This window comes from Balaenoptera physalus, assembly GCF_965194825.1.
Source record: "Balaenoptera physalus genome assembly, chromosome: 2".
Taxonomy (NCBI): Eukaryota; Metazoa; Chordata; class Mammalia; order Artiodactyla; family Balaenopteridae; genus Balaenoptera; species Balaenoptera physalus.
In genome coordinates this window covers 118,650,801-118,670,034 of record NC_138883.1, presented here as the reverse complement: position 1 = coordinate 118,670,034, position 19,234 = coordinate 118,650,801, and the positions used below count along the sequence as shown (strand labels likewise).

Genomic DNA, 19,234 nt, shown 5'->3' with positions numbered 1-19,234 from the left:
AGGAGAGGCGGCCGGGATGCCCAGGCATCACCCTGTGGACGGGACCCAAGCCCGGGACGGCCTCAGGGCCAAGACTGCCCGGCAGCAGGACACTGGGAGAGGCGGGTAGTGAGAGCTCTCCCATGGCAGACACAGGACACTCGCTCGTGCAGCTGACATAAGGCGGCGGCTACATCTCCCCGCGGTGCTCCCCACCCCGCCCCACTCACAGGGCAAGCACAGCCTCACTCACAGAGACAGGGGGATGGACAAGATGGCACGGGGATGGGAGGCCAGGTGGGACGGGCAGGCTCGGCGGAGGAAGCGCCGAGACCGGGCAGCGGGGTCCTCATGGAGTGGTTTATTACGATTCCATCTCACAAGGCAGGTGGGTGGGTGGGCGGCAGCGGCACACGGACTCCAAGCCCCTGACAGACGTCTGCCTCGGGCGCATGCAAACAGTGCAACATGGTCAAGCGCAGACACGGGGCGACCGAGGCAACATGGACAAGGAACACGGGGTGGGGAACGAGGCTGGGGCGATGGGTCCCTAGAGAGGGGCCTGGTCTCCCCAACCCTTGTGGGCAGGACAGGAAAAATAAGATTCGTACTTCTTGTAAAATGCCCATTTGCTGGGTACTTTCTTTCTCCTTATCTTGAAAAATAATAAAAAATAAACACACGGAAAAAAATCTCAAAAAAGGAAAGGGATAAAACTCTAAGAAGGCGAGATACGGGAGGCCAGGGGGAGCCTGGCCCCAGTAGGGCTCCTCAGCCTCCTCCCTTCTTGGCCCTTGGGCGGGTTCCCAAAGCCCCACAGGTGGGTCCATGAGAGAAGGTGCCAGGCCTAGGCGGGGTCTCCGGGGGCCAGAAGGGGCGCAGGCTGCGACAGAGAAAAGAGGCCCACGGTCCTGCTGGGCTCAGTTCGGGTTTGGGCCCAGCGAGTGGGGCGCCAGGTCCGCACCCTCTCCGGGTTCAGTCCCCACAGGCCCACGACCTGGGCGGAGGCCGGCAGTCACAGGTGCAGCTCGTGGGTTTTGATGTGCTCCAGCTGCTCACGGAGCTGCAGGAAGGAGGGCCGCAGGGCGGCGTCCAGGTGCCAGCAGTTCTTCATGACCTCGTAGACCGCAGGTGGGCAGCCATCGGGGGCGTCCATCTTGTAGCCCTTCTCCACCCGCGGGACAACGTCCTTCAGGGGCTGCGGGCAGGTGGGTGGTGGTATGAATCGGTGTAAGGCCTGACCCCGAGGGGACCCCCACTCAGCGTTGCTCTCCAAGGACCCCCTAGTTCCGCCTCAGCCCCGGCCCGGGGAGCGGCCTGGAAGGTCCCGAGGGCAGGTCTGCAGCTTCTAGGGCTCAGGCCGGGGAGGCGGGGCCCATCCGGTACCCCTCCCCGTCACCCCCTCTCTTGCTCCAAGCCCCACCCAGCCCCAGCGCCCACACTCACAATTCTCGGATAAGGCACTCGCCCGAAAGAGTAGATTTCCCAGAGGAGGATCCCGAAACTCCACACGTCAGACTTGGTGGAGAATTTCTGCCACGTGGATGGGAGAGGCAGTGTCAGGTCCTGGGAACTGGGGGGTGCGGGTGACCCGGGAACCCCATCCACCACTGCTCAGGCCCTGAGGAGAGGCGCGCCCACCTTCTCTCTCAGGGCCTCGGGGGCTGTCCACTTGACTGGCAGCTTGCCCGTGTCCTGGGTGCTGGAAGCCTCCTTGGTGAGGCCGAAGTCGCTGACCTTGGCCACGTTGTCCTCGGACACCAGCACGTTGCGGGCAGCCAGGTCCCGGTGCACGAAGTTGTTGCCCTCCAGGTATTCCATGGCCTCGCAGACATCTCTGGGGGCGAGCCAGCCACATGTCCCCTCAGACAGGGATCCCATAGCCGCCCCCCCCCCCCAATCAGGCATTGCTTCACTCACAGTGAGAACTTGAGGAGACAGTCTCCGCCCAGCACCGACCGGCCCCGAGACCGCAGGTAGTCCACCAGACTCCCCTGGGGGCAGGACAGACAGACCAACAGGACCTATAGGTCAGACTTGCCCTCTAGACCCTGGGAACAGTGAGTCTGGGGCTGGGTAAATGGCGACACTCAAGGGAGGTGTGAGGAGAGGGGAGGGGCAGGGGAGAGGTCAGGACGTCGCTACTGAAGAAATATCAGAGTCTAGACGCCAGACGCTGTGCTCAGCAATTTTCATGCATTATCTCTTAATCTTCATAAATCTCTGAGGTAAACTTTGTTACTATCTCCATTCACAGATGAGGACCTGAGGTTTGGAGGGGTGACACAACTTTTCCAAGGTCGTAGTGAATAAATGGTGAGCCAAGACAAAAGCCAAGCCCTGGTGACTTCAAAGACCAGTTGGAGAGAAGGGACTGAGGGAGCAGGGGCCCAAGGGTATGGTGGGGGGCTTGGGGCGGCTGGAAGGCTCGAGCCCCAGCGTTCAGCTCCAGGATGGCAGTTGGATCGCGGGGCAGGCACACACCTTGGCCATGTACTCGGTGACGATGTAGAGCCCACCTTTCTCCTCTACGATCACGCCCAGAAGCTGTACCAGGTTGCTATGCCGAAGTTGCCTGGGGCAGGACAGGGTGGTCAGAGCCTGCCAAGCCTCCCCATCACCTCTTGGCCCCGGGTGACCTCCCCACCCCCTGCCCCAACTCACGTCATGACCGAGGCTTCAGCCAGGAAGGCCTGGGCAGTGGCGTCGTTCTTAATGCACTTGACGGCGACTTTGTTCCCTCGGTAGTCGCCCAGCATCACGTCTGGGGCAAGAGAGTTGGGGGTCGTTTCCTGGACTCCCCCCAGTCACCAGCCTCTCCTAGGGCTCCCACCCTCTCTGGCTCACCTCCAAACTCCCCCTTCCCAATGGTCTGCAGCAGCTTCAGGTCCTTCATGTTCAGCGCCCAGCCGCCTGCGGGGGGAGTGGGTGGTGAGTGAGGGGTGCTGAAGTCAGAGCAGGGGTCACAGCAGAGGCAGACTGGACTGTGACTTATGTGGGGTTCCCTGGGCGTCTCCAGAGCCTCCAGGATGGGGTGGTGCCAGGAAGCCCGGGTGGGAGGAGGCGAGTGGGCAAGTGAGGAGTGGGCGTGGGGGGGTGGCACGCACTGCGGAAGAACTCATCCTGGGCTGCCACGGTGCCCTCCATGACCTTTGGCTTGATGAGGCGAGTACAGAGTCCATCTGCGTCTGAGGTGTAGTGCTGTAGTGGGCAGGGCAGGCGATCAGGGCCAGCCCCCTGTGCACCACCCGCGGCTCCCATGCACTGCCCCGGTCTGACCACCAGACGGCAGCAGAGGCTTGTCCCACCCAGCCAAGAGTTGGTTTGGGTCAGGAGGGCTCTCCATTTCTAGCAGGGGTTAGGGAGGCCCCAGACACATGGCCCATCTCCCATGCCACCCCACACCCAGGTGCTGGACGGATACCGGGATGTTGTGATCACTCTGGGCCTCACCAGCATCCCAAAGCAGAGGACAAGTCCTGGCTCAGTCTAATACCAGCCTCTAGCCAGGTGTGCACAGGACCCTCCCCTGCCATAGGCCAAGCCAGGCCAACAGGGGGAATGTGCTGAGAGTGAGTACAGGAGGCATCTGGAGGCTGCCTGGGGCAGAGATGGCCTTGGGAGCTGCAGGGACATGTGGGCCATCAAGGTAAAGCTCATGAGGACATGTTTACGTACACACAGCTGGACATACAGTTCTATGAGCGGCTGGAAGGAAGCTAGTTCTGGGATCAGAATACTCAGATTCTAGTCCTGGCACCTCCAATTCACAGCTGTGTGACCAGAGGCAGGTCCCTTAACTGCTCTGAACCTCTGTTTCCTGGCCTATGAACTGGGGTACCACCTCCCTGTGCAGGCATTGTGGGGTCAGAGATCAACCCTGGCACACAGCATGGGCTCTATCGAGGCGTGAGGAAATGTGGGCTTGCAGAGGCTGCAGGACATGCCCAAGGTCACCCAGCTAGAGCGGTGGGACTGTAGCCGGAATCAGGGCCGGCACGCTCCGCTCACCTCCACCAGCTGCATGAGGTTCTCGAAGTACACCTCCTCGTCGATGCTGAGCTTGCTGGCGTGGTATATGATGCGGTAATGCTCCACCTTCCCGTCGCAGCTCACGCACAGCGTGTAGTCCCCGGGGTAGTTGGTGCTTTCCCGCACCAGGAACAGGCCTGTCTCTGGTGGGCATAGGAGCCGCTCTGCCTGCTCCCGCGTGATCTTGCCATGGAACCAGCTGCGGGGAGGCCGGGCCTGGGGTCATGGTGGCCCAAGGGCACTGCCAGGCTCCACTTCCCGAAGGCCCTCCCTCTGGCTGGCACCTCTCCACAGTTCAGGGCTCAGACAGGCTCTGGAGGCCCTCATCCTCTGCCTCCTGCCCTTCTTTCTTCAGCCCTCCTAGCTCCGTCCTCCCCTTTGAGGTCCAGCACCCAGGCCCTTCCCCTCGTCTCGAAAGGCCCTCACGGACATCCCAGCCCCTTACTCTCGCCTCCCTGCTTTCCTGACTCTCTTCTAGGGGTAACAGGGCTCCCTGTCCTCCTTCCTCCCAGACTGGGAATTCCCAACCGCTCCTCAGAGGTACTCACGGCATGAGGCTGAGCTTGGTGCCTGCCTTCACGCCCTCCCGCTTCTGGACGTAGTTGGCTGGGATGATGCCCTCACGGCCCACCTTGTTCTTGGCTTTGTACCAGTTGGGGTCCTGGGGAGAGGGGAGCCCAGACAGTTCTCAGGCTGACCCTCCCGTGCAGGGGAGACAAAACCCAGAGGTAGGAAGCGGGTAGGGGTGTGAAGTCCCTGGTTACCTTGGTGACAGCCACAATGGTGAGCACGTCTCCTTTGCAGAAGGGAAGGTCCTGCTCAGCAGTGCCGTGAAAGTTGTACTTGGCAATACATTCTGTACCGGATGGCCAGGCAGCCTGCAGGGCAGGCGACACGTGGGCGGGTGCAGCCTGGGGCAGCCCCCACCCACCTGCCTGCAAGCCCTCAAGGTCACAGCCTCTTGGCTGGCCTCCCTGAGTCTGGGTAAGGTGCCCTTCCGCCGGAGAGCTCTGGGTGTCTTCTAGCTGAGACTTCCCCACTGCCCCCAGACCTGTGCTCCCATCTTGAGGGCCCCCCATCTGACAGTGGGCCCTGGAATTCCATTTTGTTGAAAGCCAGGACTGGGGAAAAGGGGAGTAAATCGACCTGAATCCTCATTCTCTCTCTTCTCAGCACCCCCGTGGTGGTGGTGGGGATACTCCACTGCCCTAGACCCCTGCCCCTGCAGTACCTGAATTGCCGACATCTTCTCAGAAGATCTGGTGTCCCCGTGTCACAGGAAGGCCAACCTGTCACTTGGTACCATGAGAGCTGTGGGGAGAGGGGAAGATTGACGGAAGGCTGTGAGAGGAGATAGTTCCCTCCGTCACTGAGACCCTGCTCCTTCCCCATAGCAATGCGAAGAGATGCCAGAGGCTTCCAGGGCTGGGACTTGGGGCAAGTGCTGTCCTTTCCAGTCTCAGCAGGCTGAGGGCACTGGGCAGGGGAGGAGGCAGGGGATGAGGGCTGAGGACCCCCAAGGACAGAGGGCCGTCAACCCTGAGCCCATTGTGGCCTTACAGCCCTTGGAATGACCAACAGAGGCTACAAAGCCTAGGGGGTGAGTAGTGCCTGCCCCACCAGCCCCATGGCTGGATATCAGCTAAGTGGTCTGTGGGGGACCACAGGGCAGCTGTGAACCTGGGGAAGGTGCTTGGGACCTTGGGAAAGTCCCTTGTCCTCTGTGGGCCTCTTAGTTCTGTCACCTATAAAAACTCGCCCAGGCAGTATCTCTGAAGCCAAATGTATGCCAACCCCATGGCCTGGACGCCCCACTTCCCAGCACACGCCCAAGAGAAAACAGGGCAGGCACTGCTGAGACAGGCACAGGAGCACACACACAGTAGCATGATCTGTAACAACCCTCACACTGGGAACTGCCCAGATGCCCATCAGGAGTGAGATGGATAAACTGTGTACATTCACAGAGGACTGGACAGCAGTAAACATGAATAAACTACAGCTATGAAACAACACTGATGCGTCTAAACACGCTAACCAAGACGCCAGACAGAAAGCACACGTGCCGTGTGATTCCATTTGTATAAGCTTCACAATCGGGATTTTCCAGTGCACGATGGAGACTCCCCTTGGAGGAGGCAGTGACTGGAAGGGGGCAAGTTCAACTCTGTAGCACTTCACTGAGCTGTACCCTTGTGGCTGGTATACGTTTTGGTGTATGTGTTTTCTTCAATAAAGTTGACTACTCTGAGAAAGTTACCCCAGCCAACCCCACGCCCCAAGAGCAGCAAGTCAACCCCGTCTTGCACACACACTCTTTGTGGCCCCAGCTCAGCACTCCCTCTATGACCAGCATCTTCCCAAACACAGCCCAGAGCCCCCGTGCACCTGTCCCAGGAAGCAGAGGGATGGGGCTACTGTTCTCTTCTGACAGATGGGGAAACTGAGGCTTAGACAGGGCCAGTGACTACTCCGTGCTCACAGTATGTTAGAAGAAAAACTCCTCCATGTGCCTTGTTCCCAGGCTCATTTGCAGGACACACAAGGCCTGGGGCCTGGCTGACACTCACAAACTTTACCACCTACCCCAGGCCAGGGGGTGGAAGAAGACATTTGAGTGCAAGTGCCTACGGGTGTGAGGTGAGTGAGGACTGCAGAGCTTAGGTGGGCTTCCTGGAGGAGGGAGCGCTGGAGCTGAGCCCTGAAGGCTGGAGGGCTAAAAAAGGCAGGGGCACCCCAGGCTGGAAGCCCATGGTGAGGAGGGCAGGAAACAGACCCTGACGGTCTGAGCACCCTGTCAGTCTGCTGCAGGGGACCGTGTGTACTGGGTCCGCCTGGCACAAAACTTGCAGGGATGGCGGAGGCTTCACATGCTGATGTGAAGAAATAGGGTTTGCTTCTGAGGGCCATGGGGTCTGGGGGCCTCAGCAGGGGAGTGTGTGGTCTTGGAGACCAGAAGGAGCCGGGGAGAACAGAGCTGGGGAGAAGCACCACGGCGTCCAGGCCCCACTTCCAGGCTTCCCTTTCTCCCGGAATACATAGTGCTTCCTGTCCCAAAGTCAGCCCGTCAACCTCTGCCATCTGGGCAGGGAGCCTGGGGCACAAGAAGGATGAGCCTGGACTCCCTTACACACACATACATTGACATGACTGAGCCACCATGAGTATAGGAAGCACCTCCAGGCTCCCAAGAACCACATGTGGGAGCCGTGAGCTCCCCTCTTGCCCCCAATTTATAGAAATGGAAACTGAGGCTCGTGAGGTTTGAACAACTTGCCCTACGTCACACAGCTAGTTAGGGGTGATGGTCCGGAACTTGAACTGGGGTCCCTCTGTGGCTGGCTGGGTCCCCAGCCTTCAAGACCTTCTGAATAGGGGCTCTGCCAGCTCTCCACATCCCCATGCCTCCCCCTCCCTCGCAAGATTCACCACCACCGAGGGCGAGAGGGCGAGGAGGCTGAGGCACCATTAGTCACCCTCCCAGCTGTCAGTTTGCAAACACTCCCTCCCCTGCAGGCCTGCAGCTGCTGCTGCCGCCTCCCCACTGACTAGATGATAATAACAAAAATAATAATAGGTCCTGTTTGCTGAGCACTTATTCTGTGCCGGGCCCTGTCCTTGGCACATTATGGCTCATCAAATCCTCTAACAACTGAGAGAGAGAGAGAGAGGCCATTATTATCCCCATTTTACAGATGAGCATGCTGAGCCAGGCCGAGAGGCAAGAGGCCTTACCTGAGGCTACACCTCCAGTGAGCATCCTGCCCCACGCAGGTGTCATATGCCTGAGCATTGACCCCCACCCCTGGTGCATCCCTGCCTTATATGCACGCACCACGCGGGGGCTGCCAGCAGGCTGGGACCACACTGGCCTAGAAAACAGAGTGCAAGGGAAGAGGGAGAAGCAAGCGGTGCTCAGAGGAAGGGGCAAGGCCAGGAGGGTCAGGGTGGCCTTCCTTGAGGGTCTGGGTTTTGACGATGACAGATATGGAAACGAGAGGAAGGAGCTAGCCTTTCCCCTTTGCTCTACTGGCTACGACTTCAGGACTCAGTTTCCCCATCTGTACAATGGGCTGGAGACAACCCTACAGCTCCCAGGGCTGTTCTGAAGCCTGCTTTCTTCCCACAGAAATCCTGCCAGCAGGAGCTGCAGACCCTCTCTGACGGCTCCTCCCTGGTGAAGTCATGAGGCCAGGACAGTCCCGTCCTTAGGGCTCTGAGGGTCCAGCTGGGCTATCCCCCTCCAGGTCAGAGGCCAAGAGTCAGAGCGGCTGGGAGGGGCTACTGCAAACCTAGGCCTCTAGTCAGGCCTTGATCAGGCACAGAGGGGCCCTTCCAGGGTTATGTGAACCTTGTTTCAGGCCACTTTGTGGAAGAAGTGCAGGAACATCACCCTGGGAGTCAAGGGCTCTGAGTCCTGTTCCTGGCTCTGCCACCAACTTGTTGTGTGACCTTGGGAAAGTCCCTTGACCCTTCTGGGACTCACTGGCTCTCCAGCACCTGAACCAGATCCCTTTCTCACCTGCTGCTCCTAGGACCCCGGTGCCCCACCCACCTCCCCGCCTTGGCATTCCCTCTCCACTCCCTCCCCCTTCTCTACCCAAGGAACTTCTACTCAACCTTCAGGGTTGCACGTGTGCCTAAAAAAATGTAGTAGGACAGTCCCTGCAGTACTGTTTGTTGTAGCAAGAGATTGGGAGACAACCTTTATGTCCGTTAATAAAGAACCAAGTAAATAAATGACCAGAGAGCCCTAAAAGGCAACAACACAACTCCAGCTGTTATGGGGCCAGGACGGATCTCTAGGTGCTGATACAGAAACCTCCCCATGATAGAGTAAGTAGAAATGGCAAAAAGCCAGCTCAAGTCACGAAGGAAACGCTGCTGGGGGAATAGGACAGTGACATGGCATCTAAGTACCACCCTCCAGATTAATCACAGAGAGGAAAAAGCACCTCCACCACAGGGAGATGTGGCAGATACCTCGTTAACCGAGTGATCAAATTAAGCATCTCCAATAATGAGAGGAGCACACTGAGTGCCTCCTGCACTAAGGACGGCACAGCATCCTCTGTGCGATGGGCCCGCAGAGCTGCTTAATCTGACTCCAGTCAGGAAGACGTAGGCAGACAGACACCAAATAACTGGCCTGGACTCTTAGAGTCAATGTCATAAAAGACAAAACAAACAAAGAAAGGCTGGGGAATGTTCTGGATTAAGCAAGACACAAAAGAAACATGACAGAACAACAAAATGGTAATTACGTGAGATGAATGATGTGTTAAGCAACCTTATCGTGGTAATCGTTTCACAATATGCACATATATCAAATCATCACACTGTATACCTTAAACTTACACAACATTAAATTGCAATTATATCTCAACAAAGCTGGAAAAGAAAAAAAGAAAAGAAAAGACACATGATAGCAAGATTCAATGAGTGATTCTGAATCAGATTCTGGATCAGAGGGAAAAAATAGCTATAAAGATCATTTGGGGACAACTGGGAAAATGAAATGTTAGATAATGTTATGGAATTAATGTTAATTTTCTTAGCTGTGATCATGGTACTGTGATTATGTAAGAGATACATGATAAAGTACTTAGGAGAGAAAGGTACGATGCCTGCAACTAACACTCAAATAAATCAGCAAAAAAAAATACGTATACACATATGTCCATGTATATAAAAGAAGAGGTAAAGCGAATGTGGCAAAATGCTAAGAACTGGTGAATCTGGGTAAAGTATACATGGGTATTCATTATACCATTATTTCAGCTTTTTGGTAGGTCTGAAATACTCAAAGACCGAAAAAAAAAGCAGGGTGCAGGACATCCCCCATGGTATATTACAAATTATTATTTTTTAAAAGGACATACCATTCACCCCTAACCTTAGATATGCACGGATTATCTCTGAAAGATAGAAGAAACTGATAACAGGGGTTGTCTCTGGGAATGGGAAGGAGTAGTGAGTATCAAGTTCAAGGGAAACTTACTGTTCGTTGTATATTTGCTATTTTGTTCTTTTAACTTTTGTTTTTTTAACCACATGCATCTATTACCTTCCCCCTAAAAATAAGATTAGTAAGAAAATCAATAACTTTTTGAAAACCACTTGTGCCAGGAGCCTTCCGTGGCTCCCCAGCTGTGGCGGCTGCTCCGGGCCTCCAGAGCCTCTCACGCCCGACGCTCCAGTGAGAAGCTCACTGACCCTGGCCTGGGAGCCCCTGCAGGAGGAGAGCCGGGCCCAGGGCGGCTGCTCAGCGCGTGAGTGCTGAATGAATGAATGAACCAATAAACAACAGGGGGAAGCTAGGCTGGCTGCACCACACTGTGGTCCCATAACTGACAGGACTATATTTAACCCCAAAGGGACAGCAGATGCCACCCCACCCCCACAGGGCTGGGGGACAGGGGGCTTTCACTCCGACTTCCTGCCCCAAACCCTGCTCCCAGGAGTTCTTGTGCTGGGGTCCCGGGAACAGGCTGGGTATTGTGCCCAAGCGCTGAGGTCAGTGGCCACAGCCTCAGGCAGGCCTTTCTTGGGAGCCCAGGCTGGCAGGGAGGGGGGAAGCCCAGCAACTGCCCTTTCCCTGCCTTGCGGAAGCTGTAGACCCTCACAGCCTAGCACGTGCTGAGGGCCAGGGCAGGTTAAGGGGCTCCTGCCCTGCCCCCCTCACCAAAACTCCACTGCCTAATGGGGCGTGGGAGCCTTCTGTAACTGTTTACACCCAGCTAAAAATAGCCACTGAAAAGGGAAGTGCACAAGAGACCTGGGGGAACTCTAGGGGCCACAGCCCCCAGAGACTCTGGTCCTGCCACAGGACCCAGCTGGAGCCTCTGCTGGGCAGGGCAGCCCCCAGAGGCAACAAGCAGGTTCACCTTGCCCTCTCATTCTTTGAGCCACTGTTTCAAGAGGCTCCCTGTGAGCCCAGCTCCATGTGTGGTGGCCAGGAGGGACAGGAGCGGGGAAGCGCCCAGGAGGTCCTGCCCTTGGGACCCCAAGAATGCTACCCAGCATCTCTCCTCTGTCCCCAGCCCTGCTCCAGCCCTCCTGGCTACCAGGTGATCAATCACGGCCAGGTGTGCTTGGTGCCTCAGCAGAGGAGCGAGACAAAGGCCACTGGGGAAGGCTTCCAGGAAGAGGGGGAGGGGAGGGGAGGATCTCAGGTAGAAGCGACTGTGCTAGATCGGGCCAGGATTAGGATTTCAAACAGTGGTACAGAGAGAGTTAATCAAGGCTGGAGGAGGCTCAGGGTGAGGGGGGTGAGGGTCCACAGAGGCTCTGAACCCAGGCAGTCTGGCACACAGCTCTGCGTTTCTGATTGGGCACGCCCCTCCGAAAGACACCTGAGGAGGGCGGGGCACCAACAGCAGCTGGGCTGGTTTGGCAGCAGTAAAATCAGCCCCACCTCTGGTTCTGCACAGGGCACCCAGGCTGATGGCACTGTGATGCCCCTGGCCACACACCAGGCCATGGGCTGGAGGCTGGTTCCCACTGAGCCAGATGGGTGGTCCCAGAGCCCTCAGCTGGGCAGCTGCAGAATTGGGCACAAGACCCTTGGAGAGACCCGAACCTCCCTGGGGGTCAGGAGAGGGCTGGAAGGATGGACGATCCCACTTTGTCTCCAGTGTGAGCTGCCCCACCCTCACCCCCAGCGTTCCCTCAGCATCCAGCACCCCTGCCCTAAGGGGAGGGGTGAGTTTAATGGCTGCAAAGTGTTAAAAACCAAATTACAGCAACTCACTGGCTTTTTTCCTGCCCTCCAATGGCTCAGTGGGGGCTGGAGCTAGAGGAGGCTAATAAGGAAGGGGAGCCTCCTTCCCCAGGCACCGCTGCAGCTTGAGGCCGACACTCCTGGCCCAGAAAGGTTTCTAATTACCGCTCAGGAGCCTAATTACCTACATGCACTGGGCAGTGGGGACTCCAGGCCTCTGTTCCGCCACCCCCCTCAGCACAGGCTGTGGTCTTTGCATCTTCATTTGCCTACATTTACATACAGCCTCTCAGCACTGACCTCCAATGAACCCTTAAAAACCACCTCCAACGAACCCTTAAAAACCAGAGTGTCCTTGTCCCTCACCCCAAAGTCCCCTAGCCACATTATAGGTGGGGAGACTGCGGCCCAGAGGCCGGTGAGCTGGCCCCCAGATTCCTGGTCTCCCCATCTCAGAACTGGGACCCCGAGAACACACGGCTCAGAAGGTAAAGCTGAGGAGCCCCAGCTCAAAGGACGTGCAGTCTTGCTACCCAGTGTAGGGAGAAGGGTTACCAACACCCTCGCCCCACAGGATGGACTGTAAAAATGAAAGCACGAAGAGGGAGAGCCTACTGACCCAATCCTGCCTTAGTTACTTAATCCTCCAAAAAACCCCATGAGGTTTTCCTGCTGATTTGTTTGACAGAGGAGGAACCAGGCTGAGGAGGATCACCCAGCTTCCAAGGGGTAGAGCAAGGATTTCAGCTCAGATTTGTCTGAACTTGGTCGGGAGAAAACCCCTCCCTTTCCTTAGGCAGGACAGATGACACCCTGGACAGAGAGGTGAGAGTGGGCAGCTGAGGGGAGGTCCACCCAGAGATCGGCCCTCCTGCTCTGGGAAGGATGGGTTACATCTGTGCCATACCGTGCCTCGCACAGCAACTGGAGAAGCCAGCAGCCCTAGAGAGTGTAGCAGCTCTAAGCAAGGACCTCTGCCCCTACCCTGTCTCTTTCTCAAATGCTTCTTGATTTTCATGGCCCTTCCTCTCCAGGAAGCCCTCCTGGCTGCTCCAGCCTACACAGATCCTCAGCTTCTGAGCTCCCCCCAGCCCCGCCAGGAAGTTGGAACCACAGGCCTCTCCCCACTGACTGACTCCTCTCTGACTCTGGCCTCCTCTGTTGGTCGGCAGGGGGGCCTCACGGGTCCTTCTCTCCTCTCCCCTCCAGTCTCCCTGACAGCATGGGCCACAGATGTCCGGCCCGGGTGAGGAGCAGGGGCTGGGCTGGGCAGGGCTGAGAAGCAGCAGCCAGGGTGTGCAGGCGTCAGATGACACCCAGGTTTTCACCCACTCACGAGGCTTCCAACTGTGCAGAGAGCAGGACCCGCGGGGAGGAGGGGGGCACCAGGCAGCCTCTCCTGCTTCTAGGGGCCTAGACCACGGAAGGGGAGGGGGAGGCGGAGGGAAGCTGCGGTTGGAGGCCCAGCCCCACTGAGGCGTACATAGCTGGTGTGTGATGAGAAGCTACCCTCATCACAGTACCTCAAAACCAGGAAGAGAAACCGAGCTGGCAGAAGGGCGAGCTGGGCTGCATGGGGCCCTCAGGTCCCTGGGGGCCTGCCAAGGGGAGCTCCTGGACAGTCGCTGGACAAACACTTGTCCCTCCCAGGCCTCAGTTTCCCCATGGGAAAAATGGGATTCTCTCCCTGGTCCTGCCAGTGTGACCCTGATTGGTATGGGCTGCATCATGCCTGATACAAGAGACCCCCCCCACCCCAGTTAGTGGAGTACTCCTGGTCCCCCAGCAGGCTCTGGCCTCTCCCGGGTAGCAGGGCTTGGCCCCCCGAAGCCAGCCTCGCCCTGCTTGCTTCTCCCCTCAGCCACGCAGGGAGCACACTAGCTCTTCCTCACCAGCTCTTTATTTTTAGGTCTGAATTTGACTTTAATCATTACTTAGCGGATTCTATTTCCAGCCCTTGGATGAAGGGACCCAGAGGAGAGGAGGAGGGGAAGCAGTGCTCCCTGCCTGGTGTGGAGGGTGGCCTGCCTCCTCCACCCATCCTGTCCCCAACCAAGGAGGGGGGGCACTGAGAAACTCCCAAAGTGCTCACCCCAGCCAGGCCAGCATCTTGGAGAGGACCGCACCCTGTGACCTCATCCCAGCCCGAGCTGTGGGACAGGAGGGCAGTTGTAATGCCCGCCTCCCCTGCGCCAAGACCAGGGAGGAGGGGGACACTCCAAAGGCAAAAGTCTGGCGGCCGGAGTCCGAGGTCATGTGCCTGGGAGCCCTCTGCAATGAACGGGCCACCTTGGGGAGAACGCTCTACCTAGGTTAGTCCTGAGCCATACCAGGGTCATCTGGGGCTATGGTCTCCTAGGCCCTGGGAGTGCCAAGCTGAGACTGGTCTCCTCCTACTGTCCATGGGCTGACCCTAGCAGGGCATTCCCAGTTCTCTGATCTCCACAGAAGTGGAACAAGAGGAAGCAAGCGATGTCACAGCAGTACACGCTCAGATTAGACCTGGGGAGCACCTGCTGCAGAGAAGGACACTAACACACAAGACTTCCCTAGTGATTTGTGGACCATCTATGTTCCCCTTCAACTCCCAGCTGGGAGGCTCTAGAATCTCTGCCTTCTGACCCCAACTGTCTTTCCTTCCCCAGCCGCTGGGCAGGAGGATGAGGCAGGCATGGCTGTCCCTGGCTTGGGGCTCAGGATGCCTGGGTTCCTTGCTAAGACTCAGTTTTCCCAGGGAAAGTAGGCCTCTATCTCCACTGGGGAAATGTGGGGCTGGCCTAGGAAGTAGCTGAAGCTGGGGGACAGGAGGTAGCCAGGCTCTCAGAGAAAAGGCCTCGTCCATTCAGCCCTGATGCTGGAAGAACAGAGGGAGAATGGGTAGGGCCAGGCCCCAGAAACCAACCAGTAGCCCACCTTCCACATGGTGATGGGGATGGGGGAAGGCAGAGGGGGGGACAGGATACTGGCCAGAGCAGTCTCTGAACACAGGGTTTCTGAAGGGCTCCCTGGGCAGAGACCACCCTTGGCTAGGTGAGCCATCAGCCAGCCCTGGCCCGGGTGTCTTCTGCACACGCTGAGGCAGCCTGCCGTGGGCACTCCTTCAACAAAGCCTACCCCTTCTTACAGAGCGCCTAGTGGATGCCAGGGGGTGTGCCAGGCACCTTCTAGTACCTTGGTTAGTTAGTTCCGTGTCCGCACACTCCCCTCTGAAGTAGGTATCACCGTCCCTGTTGTGTATATAAAGGAACTCTGGCTCAAAGGATGACCTGTCCAAGGTCCCTCTTCCCTGGCCTAAATGGCACAGCTGGGCCTGGAATCACGTTGGTTGGGTGCCAAGCTGCCCACTCTCTCCTACACCCTCAGCTGCTTTGGGGGCCTGCAGTAACAACAATTACAACAGCAACAGATGGGAAACAACAGTGCACAAGCTTGGTAAGAGGGTTGGGGTGAGGTTGCTGTGGCAGAGCTTTCGGGAATATTTTATAGCTTTTTAGGGGCAAAGTTGCACAGACTGTGTAGCAACATGACAAAATGCCCAGATATGGTGTTAAATGAAAAAAGGTGTGATGGCACGCACACCCAAATGAAAACAGCGACAAAGGAAAAAAAGATCAGGAAAAGACTGGCTGGGAGCTCCAAGATACTAACAGTCACTGTGCCGGTGAAGAAACAGTGGGTGAATTTTCCGTGTTCTGAATTTTCTGTAGCGCTGTTTTGTTACTTTCTTAATTAAGAACCCTAATACTATTTACCTACATACGTAGTTTTCTCGTAATGAGCTCAGATTTGCTTCCTGGGGACCCACCTGCCACCCAGCTCCGGTCCTGGTGTCTGGGACATCAAGGGATGGCCTTTCTGATTTGGGACAGCCCGTCAGACACATGAGGGTCCTTCCCTACCTTCTCTTTCCCAGATCAAACACCTTTGGGGACAATGAGATTCAAAACCTCCCAAAGAACAAGCTCAGAACTGGACCCAAGCCGTCCTGCCAGATCAGGCTTGTTGGGGCGGCCACGTCACACTGTGAGCCCTGGGCCTCTGTCTCTGCCTGTACTCTGGTCTGTTCTGTGATGGCTCAACCCCTTGGGGCCTGGTGCCCTCTGCAGTGGTGCTGGGGACCGTCTTCTGGTCCTTCTCTGTCTCAGACCCAAGGCAGAGAGAAGAGCAGGGAGGAAGGCACCAAGCTCGCCACACAAAAAGTGAAGCCCTGCACACGTGCTTGCTTGAGGCCAGACCCCTTTCTACTAGGGTCTTGGGACCCCGGCCTGCACCCAACAGCTCACAGGCGTCCAACCACGTCAGGCTTCAGCCCCAGGCCCTCAGGCTGGCAAGGAAGTTAGGGCTGGGTGAGGGGAGCCTCACAGGCCCAACACATCTGTGTCCCTTCCACTGTGCATGTCAGGGCAACCGGAAACAACTCTAAATCAAGGGCAGAGGCCTGAGCGGGACAAAACTGCCAGCAGCCCCAAGGGGCCCCAGACATGGCTAAGTATCCTCCAGGGAACCTCCCACACTTCCAGCAGCAAAAGGATCCTGCCACAGTCCCAATCTCCTTCCTGCTGCCTTCACCCTGTTCCTGCTGGGGCCCCACCAAGAAAGACACTGGGAACACCAGGGTGTAGGGAACTTGGAAGACACCCCCTGGGTGTCCCCACTCTGACAATGCTCCCATGCCAAGGCTGTAGGGTGCTCCCTGTGGAAACGGGGCTCTCGCCTTCCCCATCCAGATCCCATTCACCAGCTGAGCCAAGGTGTATAGGAGGGAGCGGTCAGGAATGACCACCAGGCTGTTTCAGTTCAGCACCAGGGCTGCACCCCGTGGGTGCCCCACACACTCACCGCATCCCTCAGTGGGGCCCAGCCTCAGGCACCAGGGGGAAATCCCACGGGCAGTGCCGATGCTGCCCGAGCCCAGACCCAGGCAGAGCCGGGGCCGGAAGCCCTCTCCCTTCTCTCTAGCTCTCTGTAGGGGAGCACGTGCTCACCCCGCAAGGACCCATGGGCCAGGCTGGGGGCTTATGTCCCTGGTGGGTAAAGGCACCTGCCTGGTTTCTCGCTACCCACATCAGTCCAGCCCTGCAGAGCAGGGGCAATGAAAGGACAGACAGCCTAACTCTGCCAGAGGCCTGGGATAGCAACTTCCCCCTTTAAGCCTCAGTCCCCTGGTCTACAAAATAGGAGGGAAAATAAACCCCTAGTTAAGCTCCAAGAATCTAGTGGCTGGACACGCCCCTTCCTGACACCTGGCTGGGCCCTGAGGAGCCTGGGAGAACGGGCTGACAAGGCTGCCAGGAAGTGGGGGCATGGTCCTAATGCCCAGTGTCACCTCCACCCAGGACAGAGGCCCTGCCCAGTTTCCCCACCCTAGGGTCAGAGGTCCCTTGGCTTAGGCCTGGTCTTCTGGGAGGCCGAGGGTGACAGGCTCAACCTCTGGCAGGCTCAAGGGAGGTGGCTGGGCCCTGGGCTTCCTGGAGACGGCAGGGCCTCCGCAGGGGAATGCGGGAGGGGTCAGAACCAGGCAGGCCAAGGAACCTGCAGGGAGGCCCTGGGCCGGGAATGGCAAACCGCCCATTTTCCTGGGCCCTGGCCCATGCCGACCCCCTCACTCCAGGCTCCAGCCAGCCCCCACAAGAGGGGGAGGACAGACTCGGGGTGGCCTAAGACAAGTCTGTGGCGCTCGAAAGGCAGTACCTCCCTCGTGCGCTCCCCTCCCAGTCGGGCTGACAGTGACTCCCGGGAGATTTCGAACCCGGGAAGGAGGGGGTAAGGGAGGTGGGGGATGGGTGTGGACGCCACGGCAGCTGCAACAGAAGCAACAGAAGCGGGACGAGCGACCTCCACCCGCCTCCCGCCGGGAAGCACTCGGACGCCCACCTCCTCCAGGTCTGCCAGGCACTCACCTCTCTCGGGGCACTGCGGTCCGGTCCACCTCGCTGCGGGCAGCATCAGCGGCCTGCGGGGCAGTCCATGCGGCCAGGGGGGAGGGGAGGGGCGCAGGGGTCCCCGGGTTGTGCGGTACAAAGAGGTCTGGGTGCGAAAGGAGGGGGAGGAGGGACGGCCAGACAGAGGCAGGGGGATGGCCTCGCGGCCCGGGTCGGGGAGGGAAGAAAGGCGGGGGAAGGGGGGCGGGAGGGAGTCGGGGGGAGGAAACAATGTAGCCGGCGCGGCCCCGGTAGAGTTCCGCTTCCGAACGCCGCCACAGAGGCTCGATTTGGGGACGTCGCGCCGGCTGCCCGGGGCTGCCCCGGACCCTGGATCGGGGCCGCAGGGGGGTCTCCGCGTTCCACGTCCCGGAGGCTCTGGCGGCCACAGGCTGGCTGGAGCGGGAGAGACCGCTGGCCGGGGGATGGCCCCGACGGCGGCGCGGGCGGGCGATCGCCCCGCTCGGACCCCACCCCGGCAAGACCTCCGGGCAGGGTGCGGGGTGGGGCGAGAGCGGGAGGGCGACGGCGGTCTCAGTGGCGGCGGCCAAGCTCGGCTCGCCCTGGGCTCCGCTGGGAGGAAGCTCGCAGGCCTGGCGAGAGGAAGCGCGGCCCGGATCCTCCGCCCGCGGCAGCGCGCCTGCGCGAGGGAGCCGGCCCGGCGCGCCGCGGGGCGTGGGCCGGCGGGCCGGCGCCCCCTGCCGGGCGCCGGGGGCACTGCGGGGGGGGTGTGTCCGCGCCCACGCCCTGCCCCCACCTGCCCACTGGCGCTGAAGGATCCTGAAGGTCCCTCACCGAGGGCCGACCAGCCCGCCTTGGAGCAACGTGCAAGCCTTCCCCGCGCGCAGCTCCCTCGATGTAGAAGCGATTGAGGCCAGGCCTGGTCCCCTCTCCTCGGATCTGTTTGTGGAGAGTGGGCCTCACTCACAGCAGCATTCATAGATTCACAAGCATTTCCTGGCGCTGACAGTGTGACAATTCAGCAGTCTACTAGTAGGACCACTTCGTTACCGTCAAGGAGTTCCCAGTACTGACAGGCCAACAGACAAGCGCTAAGAAATAACTGATAAAAGTGAAGAAGTGGTGTACAAAGTCCACAGGAAGCAGAAAAGAGGGAAGGCCTAATGAGACTTCACAGAGCTGGGACCTTAGGCAGAAGGAGCAGCATGGACAAAGGTAGGGAGAGGTGAGAGCACTTGATGGCTCTGGGAACTGTAAATAGCTCAGTATGGCTGCAGTTTGCAGTGTGGGTCCAGGAAAGTAGTGGGAGATGGGGTCCCTGCAAGCCCCAGAGACAAGAGAGATCCAAAGGCCCTTATGGAACTTTCCTGGACTTTGTTTTCAGCCTGGTAGCAGTGAGGAAGTTGTCAATAGCTATGTGATTTTGGGAAAGTTACTTAACCTCTCTGTGCTCTAGTTTACCAAATGGGGAAAGTAATAGCACCAACTTCTTAAGGTTTTGTGGGGAGGAAATGAGTTAATACCCTTAAAGTGCTTAGCGTGCAGCGGCTGGCACATGGTCAGCCCTTAGCTAAATATCACCTGTTATTATATATTACTGTTAACAAGGAGCAGGGCG

The 19,234-nt window shown here is 58.2% G+C and overlaps 1 protein-coding gene across 1 annotated transcript; it reads right to left on the bottom strand.

The window, feature by feature from the left end:
* Positions 1 to 318: 318 nt before the first annotated feature.
* On the bottom strand, positions 319 to 18,260 carry CSK (C-terminal Src kinase). Its single transcript, XM_082450910.1, has 13 exons — positions 17,635 to 18,260; positions 5,243 to 5,322; positions 4,776 to 4,889; positions 4,560 to 4,672; positions 3,991 to 4,210; positions 3,087 to 3,180; positions 2,827 to 2,892; positions 2,644 to 2,743; positions 2,464 to 2,554; positions 1,900 to 1,973; positions 1,621 to 1,816; positions 1,426 to 1,512; positions 319 to 1,177 (listed from the first exon to the last, which is right to left on the bottom strand). The coding sequence occupies exons 2-13, from the start codon at positions 5,255 to 5,257 to the stop codon at positions 995 to 997; spliced, it is 1,353 nt and encodes a 450-aa protein (XP_082307036.1). The 5' UTR covers positions 5,258 to 5,322; positions 17,635 to 18,260; the 3' UTR covers positions 319 to 994.
* Positions 18,261 to 19,234: the final 974 nt, after the last annotated feature.